The 13742-nt window shown below is 39.5% G+C and overlaps 1 protein-coding gene across 5 annotated transcripts in view; it reads right to left on the bottom strand.

Annotated features, from left to right (window-relative positions):
* Positions 1-13742, bottom strand: part of EBF1 (EBF transcription factor 1) — a 449855-nt gene that overhangs the window by 398790 nt on the left and 37323 nt on the right. For all 5 annotated transcript variants that reach the window (XM_040345069.1, XM_040345072.1, XM_040345067.1 and 2 more), the window contains exon 6: positions 4640-4708. In XM_040345069.1, coding sequence (XP_040201003.1) covers positions 4640-4708 — 69 coding nt within the window. The remainder of the gene's footprint in view (positions 1-4639; positions 4709-13742) is intronic.

The raw sequence follows: 13742 nt of genomic DNA, 5'->3' as shown, positions 1-13742 counted from the left end.
TGACCTTCTGTGATCAATGATAGAGTTAAAAAAAATTGAGATGGATCTGATCTTGCGCATGGGCACAATTTTAATATCCAGTTTTGCCTTTTTGAGAAATACAGCCATCGTTATTATTTAACACAATTAACTCAAATTAGGTCAGATGAATAATTATGGATTCAGGTGACAATTTTTACCTTATTTTATATACCTTTGTTAGATTACTTTGAGATTATTATATAAAATATAGCATAACAACCTCCCGCAGTCTCACAAAAAGAGCCATCGCTACAATTAATCACAATATTCAATCACCCATGTTGATCAGGTCTACAACAAAGATACATACAGCACACATTCAACAGGGTTAACGTATCACAAAAACACACATATACCATATAAAAAATATATATACGGTATATACAGCATATATAAAACAAATACAAAAATGTATTCATTCCGTTCAAAAAGTACTCCACTGAACAGCATAATTCATTGTTTCAAAACCCCACTTTCATTAAAGTGTATCTAAAGCCAAAACTTTTTTTCATTTCGGATAGCATACGCAGGGCCGCTGATAGGGGGGGACCACCAGTCCTCCTGTAGGGGGCCCGAGCTCACAGGGGGGCCCATACAGCAGAGGGAATCAGTGCGGTCAGATGGAGGGGCAAATACAGGATGCCCAATGTGAACCCGCTTTCTCTCCCTCCCACAACTTTCAGCTGCTGCAGGGAGAGACACGGACACAGCTGCCAGCTTCACTGTCTAATTAAAAAAATAACAAATTGTTACCCTGTATTGTTTTAAACCCTTGTAAAATGTAATAAAATTCTTGGGAAAAAAATCTTTTTTTTTATACAAATTGTCAAATATTTTTTTTCAAAACATTTAAATGTTTTTGTTAAAAGAAAAAAAAACTATTGAAAAAAGGGCTAATTCACACAGCTTCTCTGTTATCTTTCTGTCTGCTAAGAATAATTTTAGTATATTTTAATTGAAAATCTTGGTTTGATATATTTGAGGGGGGCCCTGCCAGGTAGGCTGTACGGGGCCCCGTGATTTCTAACAGCAGCCCTGAGCATACGGAATGGTTAAAACACCTGTAAAGTTTGTTTTTTAACTTTTGCTATCTAAGAGACACAATGGGAAGTAAGAAAAAAATCTCTCTAAAGTAAGAGAAATTATTTTTTTAGGCAGTTTTTATTTGAACAAGTATTCTTATCAGAACATTTAAAATCTTATTCTATTCTTGGTAAAACACCACATTTTGGATTTATCTTCACTTCCCAACTTGGTGACAGTGGTTACAATGATGAATAGAGAGTGCAAATCTCGATAATGAGGACACAGTCAGCAGTAGAACCTTAAAGGGGTTGTAAAGGTTTGTTTTTTATTTTCTAAATAGGTTCCTTTAACCTAGTGCATTGTTAGTTCACTTACCTTTTCCGTCAAATTCCCTTCTAAATGTTTTTTTTTCTCTCACGTCCTGTTCCTCCTCAGTAAGCTGTTCTGGCTGACTAACCCCCATGGATGATGGGGAAAGCTTACTGAGAAAAAACAGTAAGTGGGAAATTCAGACAAATTAAAAAAACATTTAGAAGAGAAATCGAAAGAAAAGGTAAGTGAACCAACAATGCACGAGCTTAAAGGAAACCTATTTAGAGAATAAAATACGAACCTTTACAAACCCTTTAAACAAGGTTCTAAACCTTTAGCATTATATCCAAAATTTAAAAAAGTTTTGGCTTTAAGCTTTAAGAGGCTCTGTCACATAAATATAACTTGAACAAAGAATATGTCTCTAAAGAAGAATTGGAATAAAACCTCTCCACCTGACAGTAATGCTGAAGGCAGATTCAATGCTGAGAAATAGTCCCACGAAGAATGCTGGGCAACTGACACTTCCAAGAGTGTGGATTTGATAGATCCCCTGCAGCTCTCACTGGTTCCTCCAGATGACCTCCATGTCACTGCATCACATAGTAATGACATGGAGGTTAGCAGAAAGAGCCATCGAGTGTCACACAGGACACAGGAATTTGACATTTCTAGAAGTGTTGGTTTCCCAGTAGACTTTGGGGGACCTTTTCCCAGCATCTGAGCTGTATTCTTCCACATGGGCAAAAAGTAGTTTCTCTTTGCACAGTTTTTCTTATGTGACGAGAGTGTCTTTGTTAATTGTAGTTATAAAATATATTATTACCATCCAATGCTTCACCTACATAAAAACTTTGAGACTCTTTTGACTCTTCATATAAACTAGTCCAAACACGGCTTAAATATCAAATTGTATATTTTATCTGATATAGGAAAGGAATTGTGTACTGGGTGCAAAACAAAACCAATAAAATGTACACATATCCCTAGCAGATGAAGAGTGATATTGCAACATCCCAACTGCCTTTCTTTAAGGAAAAACATTTTCATTTTGTTTCATGCTGGGTTGATATGAGAGCATTTTTTGGGCACATATCAAATAAAAAAAATACTTTGAATATTAGTGACTGTAATAAGCGGAGCCTCCAGTAGAGTGACCAGCAATGTACAAATCATTAAGAAGGCAATGATAAGACCCAAAGCCACACATAAAAAAATAAAAATTACCAAGGCTGACATACATATGATTACTACAGTTATGAGATCTATTGCAATGGCGGTGGGCTAAACCATAAATATTACAACTCTTGCAAGCAACTGTCACACAATGTGGTACAAGCCATTTTGTTTAATGATTTTAAAGCTTTGAAAATATATCCTTTTTATTTCTCATCATTGAGATATTCCAATGCCTTAATTTGCCATAACCAGGTCCCATTGTTTTAGAGACTGATTCACCCAACTTCATGGCTGTCTTTTCCATTGTTGTTATGTGACAGGTGCTCTTCACTTACACAATAAAAGCAGCAGTGTTATAACAAACATGCACATTTCAAACAGACTGTGTTGCTGACATTTAGGCCATATATTCCTCATTAATATGCATATTGACATTTTAATACAATTTACTGTAGTAGGACTACCATTTCTACAAACTACCGGTATGTAGCAGAGACCAGAACATAAAGAGTCTTGAATAAGAAAGGACATCATTTGACCATTTCATGTTTCAATTGTCTCTCTGTGTTCCTTATATGGTCAATGACATCACCCAGAAAACCCTGCCCCTTTGTTTACAACAGCTGTCATCAGACCTGTCATTTGGAGGGAGGCGACTGGACCAGAGATGTGTCGGCAGTTGGTGGGTTTTTTCTTTTGACAGGCGGTGAGTATCGTAAATGACATGGATTCGCATCACTGGACGATGTGATTGACCATGGAGGTACTGTACATCTCAGGACATTTTTTGTATTTTTATTTTAAAAAATGTGTCATTGTTTTTATTTACAGAAATCTATGAATGAAACCTAATCTATGAATGGAGGGCAGGCAGATGTAATTCATATGTTATTCATAGAAGCTGTAGTATGGCTTCTATGAATGGTGGAGCTGGGCAGAAAGCGCAAGCATAGTTGGACCCTCATGATAAGTTGCACCACAAAATTACAGCGGTGGGGTAGGTGGGTCTGAGCATAACGATTTCAAGGAATCCAGGAGCAAACAGCACAAGAGATACAACAGATTCATAGAAAGTCAAGGCTTTGTGCTGATTTATTTTTTATAGACTAAACTTAGGCATTGACATTTATACCAGACCCATGTTTTATTTATACCCCCCAGTTTTTTTTGGGGGGGGGGTTGCTTGGTGCCCCCCTTAAATCAATTATTGAATAAATGGGTAAAATAGAAGTGTCGCTTTAAGCAGACATATTGAGCAATCACATTTTTAGATATGAAATAAATATGCTGCAGATATATAATTATTAAAGTAGACTTGTTGATATGGTAAAGGAAAACATGTTTAAGTCGTCATGCTCACTGAGCATGTGCCCAGCTCTCGTGAATGCAAGTCTCCTGGCAGGAGAAAAGCAGCATCAAAAACGCACCTAAAGACATGTTTTTGTAAACACGTTTATGCGCGTCAAGTGCTTGGGCATTAATTCATTTCATTGGCCAGAATAATAATTTATTTAATATTATTTAATATTTATAATTATTTATTATGACTAATAGTATTTAATATGAATAATATATGATAATATTATTTAAGATTTATTAACGTGCCTTTAGACACGTTTACACATCTTTAGCCACGCCAAGCATTTTTTTCTGACAAAATGCTGATGTTCCCAAATGTTCTAGCAGTGGAGTTTTAGCTGCCTCTATGGATGGATGCCTAGGCTAAAATTGAGGGGCGTTCAGAGACAGAAAAAAAAAGGCAAACGCTCCTAAAAATTTAATTTTTAACGCCCAGTGTGCATGAGGCCCAAAGCATGAATTCAATTGTATTTTAAGTACTGTATATTAGTGTCCCTTTAGGTAGTATTCGCAGAGTTTGAGAAGCAATTAAACTATATGTGAAATAATGGAGCAGATGTGGTAGAGGGTAGGAAAGGTGTCCTATGCTTGACTGCTTTCCTTCCCGAAGCTTAAGAATTGTACTGTACCAAAATGCCACTGCTGCTTTCACGTGTACAGGAGTAGTCGCACAAGACAGGTGTTTCATTGTTTCATTGTTATGAGATTTAAAATAAATAATAGACTTAAAAACAGTTCCAACCTGTCAATAATCACTGGATCGGAGGGAGTCTCATTCCTGTTCCCGCAGCTCTTCTTATCACAGCAGCGGCTGTAGAGGTGGAAAACACAGTGTTTTAGTAATATAGTCATGTTACAAAATAAGCCACATTAAGACAGCAAGTTCAAATTGCTGCAGCAGTAACAGGATTGCAGCGATCTAGAACCAGTGTCAGAGAACAGGTTTGGGCCGCATGGGGGCTAATTACTAGCGCTAACCTCTTCCAGCACAGCTGCTAGCTTATTAAGCCTCCAAACGGCACAGGTAAATGAGCAAATTGTCCTCGAAAAACTCATAGCTTTTACATTTCTCTGCATTTTAGACGGGGCCTTGATGACTTAAAAGGCAAAAAACATTTTTTACAAATTGGCTCCTGTGAAAGAATTCTCAAAGCAGGCCTATTTGCAAATAATGTATTATAGTGAATTTGTCTTTTTTTCTCATACCAACTGACGTAACACATCTAATGGAGACCAGGCATCTTAAACTGTCTGCTCCTACCTTCACAGCATTTCTTCCTTCCTTAAAGCTAAAGTGTCCTAACTTACCTGTAATAAAGTGCATCCCACGTCTGTCAGGCAGCTGCCTCCTGTAGAAATATTCTGTGCTGGGGTGACAGGTCCTCTTCCTGTCTCTGAATTTCCCACCCTGAGGGTGGTAATAGCTCCCAGTCTTCTGTGAAGTTGCAATGAACAAGATCCTGATGGAGACCCGCCCCCTTCTTTCCTCCTCCTCTGTTTGATACTGTACACTGCATGTAACACAATCAATGAATGGGGGAGCAAATCCTGCAATTCATCCCCATTGAGAGATCATGTTATATGTAGTGTTCACTATAAAAAAAAATTACAATGGAAAATGGAGGGAGGAGATAGCAAGTCCCAGTCAGGAGCTTGTTCACTGCATCTTCACAGAAGACTTAGAACTAATAACTCCCTCAGCACTGTAAGTTCAGCAGCAGGAAGAGGACCTGCCATCATTGTCCAGAAGAGTTCTACCTGATCCAACTGCCTTCACAATGTAGAACTGTCATAAATTACGGTGAACAAAGTGAACCACAACTGTGGTTAAGGGAAGAATTCAATGCACCTCCCTATGTTATGTGAGATTTCAGTACTGGACCCCAGGCGTCACTCCAATCAGGGAACAGGTGTTTGGGGGTTCACTACATCATCTCTCTCACATATAGGAATGTGTTGAGCTACTAAGGGCGGAGGTATTACAACATGCCTCTAACCTCTAACATAGAAAGATTTAGAATAAAGATCAACGAGCACAACTGCAATAAAGATTCCAATGCACTTCTCTTATGCAAGTGATTATCAGTACGGGACCCCAGGCATCACTCCAATCAGAGAACAGGAGTTTGGGGGTTCTTTACATCATATCACTTAACATAAAGGAATGCATTGGGCTACTAAGGGAGGAGGTATTACAACATACCTTCCAACCTTAGCCAAGAAAGGGTATAACGAACATGTTCAGTATTTTAGGGTGGAAGCCCGTATACAAATAACAACGAATGTCAAGCACGTAGCATATAAAAATACTGTATGCATTATAGTATATATACTAAGTAGCATTAACTTGAGGGAGACACTTGAAGCTTAAATGGTTTAAGAGTATATGTCTGTTTAAGATTTTCCACAACTGTTTCAAGAAGGCACGTTAAGTCTCAAGGTGCACGGTAGTAAAAGTAAGGGCAGTTTCAAATACAGTACATAGCAAGGCTATATGTGATCCAGGTAATTCTAGAGCAACAAATGTAACATAGTAATGATACTTATCCGTTTGCAGAGGACGAGTATTCTCCAGTAAACAGAGTATTGCAGCAGCAATGGAATTCTGTCATGGAGGATCTCCTGATGTCGGATATCTTAGGGTGTCCCCATCCACAGCAATAAGATGGGCAGCGTGGATGGAGGCAATGGATAACTGAGAGGCATCATGGATCCAGGTTGTGCTGCTAGTTTAGTTGAGGGGATGGATGGCACCAGTAGTTTGATTTGTAGCCAAGCCGGCTACGGCCGACAATAATAGGACATTGTGTACTAAGCACGCTGTGCTGTTTATAGGAGGCAGGCATGTGTAATGCATAAGCACTAATTCGAGCCGCACTTCCGTGTTCCACGCTGGAACGCACACAGCGCCGGGCGATGACGTCATCGTGCAGTCGCCGTATGCGCTCCAGCGCGGAACACAATACGGCAAGCAGAGGCGCCGTTTACAGGAACATACTTCATCAAAGGTAAGGAACCTTTAAAATCCTTTCCAACCACTGACTTAAAGACTTCCACCATTTGTTCTCTTTATAGTCCTGTACCACCATGTGTTATGACTTATTTTTTTCTGATTTTTTTTTTTTTGCTTGGAACAGATTGCATTAAATTATTTTTGAAAAAGGACACTTCCTGGCTTGCAAGTGCTATATGACTTAAAGGGCATATAGGAGTAGACCTAACCATAGATGGCTTGAATTGTAGCCGATTAGTATGGATCAAAGAATCTATTCGATTTCTCTCATTCAGACTCTGGGGCTGAACAAGAAAAATCTATACAAGTAAGGCTAGAATTAAAGCCATACCACTTCAAACAGGTATGTTCAGGAAGACTTGGGAAGTATGTGGGGGGAGTCTAAACCAAGGGGGCTTTGTCTGCACAGAGATGTGTCACGAGTTTGTGGGTGGGAAGGAGAGCTGAAAGAAGTGACAAGGAATTGGGAGCAGGTACTGACAAATAAAGGTACTCGCCCCAAAAACCTGCAACTCATTTACAAGCTGAGGGAGGGAGAGAATGAGAGGTACTTCATTTTTTTTAATAGTAAGAAGTACAAAGACGTCAGAACAAAAAAAGGAACACATTTCAGGTTGTCTTGTAAGCAAAGTTCAGTGCATTACAACCTCTCAGTACTCTGTAACACCAAAACATTACTGGACTGCAAGCTGCAAACAGAAATCCTGTTCTTGACCTGAGACACCTCCTACCAGTTGAGGCAATGGCACAAAGAGCCCTGCAGAGCCTGACAAAGCCACCGTTATGACTGTCCTCAGTGCCTGACACAATGCAACCAATTTCTACATGGCTTCCCCATATGTGGTACATAGAGTTTGTGGATAACCGTGTTATTGTACCTGTATTGGAACTCAGCGGTGCTCAGGGAATACACTGAAATCATAAATCATGATCATTATTGTGTAAGCCAATAAAAGACAACCTGATATTCAGAGTCATTTGGCAAATGTTCTCTAATTTTCTGCACTGTGTTTGTAATTATTGCTAATTTTACTCTGCAGCAGAATTAAAGAATAACCAAAGGCACATTTTTTTTAGTAGAACACCCATCGGGTTTTTATTACTCTCTGGGGCCCCTGTTAGGGAGATTGACCTTTTCCATCTACCCTGTTTTCCATTATCACCGAGCTTGAAAGTGAAAGGAAATTACACATTTTGGGTTTCCATCAGAACTGGAATAGAAGGGAAATCTTCCGACTGGGACACTAGTACTAGTTATGAAAAACTGCTTGTGGTTTTATGTACTTTGCACTTTTTAGAGGACTCTCTTATTTTTAAGGGACTTCCAGATTATCATAAACCTACAGACCCCCAGAACTTCCTGGCCAGGGTTGTGGTAGGGAGGCATTTGTCCTCATCAAAATATGGACAAGGTGTTTTGGGAAGCATAGGAAAGACACATGACAAGAGTAATAATAGTTAAAAAGAAGAATAGTTTGAAAGAATACATTATTGAAAATGACAATATAAACTGGACACTTAGGCGTTTAAAATATGAGCTCTGTTTGGGGGATATAACACCTTGCAAAATTCAACAAGAATATGCAAACGTACGATAGTACATAACATTATGTTAAAATATCTAATGTGCAAATTCCCAACGTATTTCAACCTGCATGGTCAAGGTCTTCCTCAGGGGATTCATTTGATGTCAAAGGTGTTTTGGGAATACCCTTGACACCCCCCCCACTCCCATTCCTAGCCAGCCAGACTGCAAGCTTAGATAAGGGTCTGGTCAGGCCCGGATTCCCCACAAGGCCACTGAGGCCAGGCCTTGGGGCGGCAGAGCTCCAAGGGGCGGCAGTGGCATGGAGTCCCCCGATGCCGTAACATACAGTTAAGGGCGGTAAGTTATGGGGGAATCCGCTCGCTCGTTAACAAGTGATTGCGGCGATGTCGCCAAAATCACTTGTAAAATATGTGCTCCCGTCCGTCCTCCCCTGTCCCCCCCACCCCACATACCTCTCTCTGCTGGCTCTGTCTTCGGGACTCTGTCCCCCCCCCCTGGCCACCGAGTCTGTTACCTGTCCCTGCTGCCGATGTACACAGTTAGAGGGGAGAGCTGTGCTCTTCCCATCTCAGCTGTGACAGGAGTTCTAGCACAGTGCTAGGACTCCTGTTTTGGAGGTGACAGGGTCAATAAAGAGAACATGTCACCTCTAATTGCTATCACACAGGAAATTGTTTTCTCCTGTGTGATAGCAAAAAAGTTAAGTGAATTTTTTTTTATAAAAAATAAATAAATAATAAGAAATAATAATTAAATTAATAAAATAAAAAAGTAAAGAATAAGAAAAATAATAAGAAAATTATACAAAAATTAAAAAAAGTAAGCAACAACCTACAAATAAATAAAAATAAATAAAGTGATAAAAAAGTAAACAAAACATATTTGAACTAACCGTGCCGCACATTCTCTGTTAATTTGGGGGGGTTCGGTTGGCGGGGAGGGGGTGCATTGTGGAGCAAATCCGGCCCTGGGTCTGGTGTGGATTTTTTTGTGGGAGAAAAACCTGTCAACAGGCTTGAATTAAACTGCTACCTCTACTATCCATGAAACTGGTAAAAAAGACAGCACAAATTATCTTTAAAACCGTGGGGCTAGTTATAAGGGAATGCCATTTTCTGAAACTTCATTAAAAATCTGGAGACTAAATTCTGCCATTTGGGAGTCAACAGGGAAGCTGTTACAAGTAACACTTGCGGGCCCTATCCCTTCACTGGATGGTGAAAGCCGAAGAATTGTCTCTTCAACTCTGCCCAGCCTGTGCTCTGCTGTCCAGTAGATGGTGGGGGGCTAATACCAAATACAATTAGGGTACTTGTGCTGCATGCATTTAACAAAAATACATTTATCAAAGAAATAATGGATACAGGTCTGCATCAGTATCTGTCATGTACATCTTCCTGGAGTTCAGCTTTAATAAATAATTGGCTGTCATGTACATGTCTGTCATGTTCATCTTCCTGGAGTTCAGCTTTAATAAATAACAGTTTTCTGCATAGGATCAATGGACAAGAAGTCAGCTGTGTATTGGTAAATGTAAATTCCTGAAATGGTCCTTCATTTATCCATGAATGTGAATAAAACCAAAGTGTTTATAAATTATGTTGAATTAAATATAGGCAACAGAAAATAAATATACAGCCTTCGAACCCCTAGATGCTCTTTACCTGTTAATTCTTGACTAGCCAATTGTCTACTGCCTAGAAGCTGCTCAGCATCTGAATTCAGTGCACTAGCCACAGAATTGTTTTAAGGCCCCCATAAATTTACTCCTTTTGTCACATAAATGCAAAGCTTTATTGCACTGTTAGTCTTGACAGAAAGCCCCTGCAGAAAGTTGTTTGGGGATTAAATCTTAAAGCATGCTATTTCCAAACGGAGGGCTTTCACTATTTCATGTCTGGTTAAAGGGAATTTCGACTGAGGGGAAGCAAGCTGTCTCTCACACCATATGGCAAATGGCCGTGCATAGTAATTAGGTGAGCTGATGAATGGTTAGCAGGCTCTAATTTTATGCTTATAACCAAAGCTCCATTTGCACCTCTTATGCAAAATCAGCACTTCCAGTCTACTATGGTATTGTGCTAACACGCTTCATGTTTTCTAAAGGTGGAGGGGTAAATTCCTCACCTAGAACTAATTCTACCCTGCCATACCTGGGAATACTGGGGATCAAAGATTAATCATATCATCTACATGTGATATTTTATTAATAACAAAAAAAATGAAAAAAGTGCCTAAATTCTGATGTTTTTAGGAGCTCTAACAAATAAAGTCAACCCTTAATAGGTACTTAAAGAAAACAATTTAGCAATAGGTGTTTTGTAAGAGTTTGAATCTCCACTCATAATTTGTTCAAACAGTACAGACTTATCCCTCATGAATGCTACATTTGCTGTTATTTACTTGTATTCTCTCTCTGCCATTCCAGCGTTAGGCTTAAAGGGTTTGTAAAGGTAAAAAAAAATTCCCTAAATAGCTTCCTTTACCTTAGTGCAGTCCTCCTTCACTTACCTCATCCGTCGATTTTGCTTTTAAACGTCCTTATTTCTTCTGAGAAATTCTCACTTCCTATTCTTCTGTCTGTAACTACACACCGTAATGCAAGGCTTTCTCCCTGGTGTGGAGAAAGCCTCTTGAGGGGGAGGGGGCGAGCAGGAGTGTCAGGGCACTCTCTACTTTGCAGATAGAGAAAGGAGCTGTGTGTTAGTGGGCATCCTGACACTCCTGCTCGCCCCCTCCCCACTCAAGAGGCTTCTCCATACCAGGGAGAAAGCCTCGCATTACGGTGTGTAGTTACAGACAGAAGAACAGAAAGTGAGGATTTCTCAGAAGAAATAAGGACATTTAAAAGCAAAATCGAAGGATGAGGTAAGTGAAGAAGGACTGCACTAAAGTAAAGCAAGCTATTTAGGGGGTAAAAAAATTACCTTTACAGCCCCTTTAAGGCCCCCATGGAAGCTGACCTGTTTCCTACCTAAGCATGGAGCTGAAAACCTGCTGCTGGAGGAAAGTAAACTGACAATAATTAAAGGCGTTTGTTTAATTCCAGGCAGCACCTTTGTTTTATGAATAAAGTATTTTTTGAACATGCAGCACAGTGGATAGCACTTTCGCCCAACAGCACTAGGGTTGCCGGTTCGAGTCCCAACCATGACACTACCTGCCTGGAGTTTGCATGTTCTCCCTCTGCCTGAGTGGATTTCCTCCAGGTACTCCAGTTTCCTTCCACAATCCAAAGACATGCTGGTAGGTTACTTGGATCCTGTCTAAATTGGTCCTGCTATGTCCTCCAAGACCATTTGACAGAAACAATGGGATTGATGCAATGCTATTAGAAAGGGAGCTGTGATCACCATTTTCTTCAGGAAAGGTAAGTAGTTCAGCTATTACTCCTTAGACTTCTATCCTACCAAGATGGGTAACATACAGTATCTTTAAGTTAACCTTGGTCATAAGATCTACTTGGACGGACCTGAAAATGCTTTCCTTAGAAATGTAATGTCTTAAAGCTACAACTTTGATATGACAGCCAGGCAACTAGCATTCTGAGAAGTCAGCAATGGCAGCTTAATTAACTATATTAAGGTAAATTAATTGTTTTTCTGACTCTACTGCAGTAATTTCCCAGATAGGACTGCCAGTTTACTGATTGACTTGCCTGCTGTTTACCCTCTCACGCTCAAAAATCAGTATGTTCCTCAGCATTATGCCCTGTGTTGAGGATATTTTAACAAATGCCATTGCCTTGACAGCTATTGGCTGTCACTTTGTGCAGCTGCCGCCCATCAAATCTGGCTGTCACTAACAGCTTTGGGAGCGCTAACAATCAGGCGTGATTTCTGATTTTGTGATCACCATATCAACTATGACATAGTGATCACATGCAAGCTTAATGCTTCAAAAAAAAAAAAAGAAGAAAAAAAGAAAAATATATATATATAGAGAGACAGTGTATGTGTGTGAGAGAGAGAGAGAGAGAGAGAGAGAGAGAGAGAGAGAGAGAGAGAAACAGTGTACCAAATAAAATCCTACTGTGTCCTTAAAAACAAATGTGAAAATTATTCAGATAAGCCAATTAGCTGTAAAGTTAACCAATGCATACTGATGCTGATAAATTTGTTCTGAGCATCCAGGCTTCAATGATCTTTGAAATCATTTGGACCAGCCTACCACAGTTAGTGCCATTGCCATAAAGCCTACCCTGGGCCACCACTGTAACAAGGACCTTGAGGAAGTGGGTCACGAGTCACTGGAGATAGACAACCTTGATTATAGGTAAATATGCCAGCAATCTTTTTTCTACACATATTAAGGGTGACCAAAACATGAAGCTTGATTTAGGTCATCTTTTAATAATCCTACTACAAAAATTGTAATTCAAAAGAAAAAATAGAAAAGAAAAGAAAAACAGTAAATAATCGGATATTATATAATGCTAGATTCACTGCTGATGTATTTTCTTTCTGTAATTCTTCTTTAAACAACAAACAGTATTCCATCTGCCTGTATCTGATATATGCTGTGGATTGACCTTTTTTATCCTGGGGCTGAAGGAGTTAAACAAATAATTGTGCCCGCGCCCCAGCGGCAGCTTTGTTTAATGCCCAGCCGCCAAGTAAATAAACAGCATCTCTTACCAGTCCGTAGGCAGCGCGGAAAATGGTAATCTCCGGCATTAGCTGCCTGACATTTTAAATATGGCTTTTCTGTCTAAAGTATACTGTACAAATAACATAATTTGCCTTCAACGGCTTCATGATTCCCCTGCTGTGAGCTGTGGATTTATTTTTTATTTTTTTTACTCTGCATTGTATTTAAAAAGGGAAAAATCTATACCATCAGTATGGTAACCTGATAGGAAGATAAACAGGGTAAACCACCCCAGTGAGAGAATATAAATGTATCAGTGTGGGTGTAGGAGTGTGTGTAGGAGGGAGCGCTGAGTGCCTATCAATCACAGCCATTCCTGTCTGTCCATACCGCAGCTGTGTATGTTCCAGCAAGGCTGACGTATAGCATCTTTATCATTAAATTATGTATGAGTGACCTAACCCATAGCCACCAGATTTCGTATTAATTAAGTCAACTCAATTACATTACAATCTGATTGTACAATTTCTATACAATCTCCTACAAGCTGATCATACACATTTCAGTCTAAATCAGTCTCTCTCAATTGTTTTACCTAGGAGGAACCCTTTACATTCTGTAGCTTTTATCATTGCCCAGTGTGGCTGATTATGGTTGGGCTAGAAAATTAATATTTCTATTGGCAGCATATTA

Source organism: Rana temporaria, chromosome 3, assembly GCF_905171775.1.
Source record: "Rana temporaria chromosome 3, aRanTem1.1, whole genome shotgun sequence".
Lineage (NCBI taxonomy): Eukaryota > Metazoa > Chordata > Amphibia > Anura > Ranidae > Rana > Rana temporaria.
This window is presented reverse-complemented; position numbering and strand designations above follow the sequence as displayed.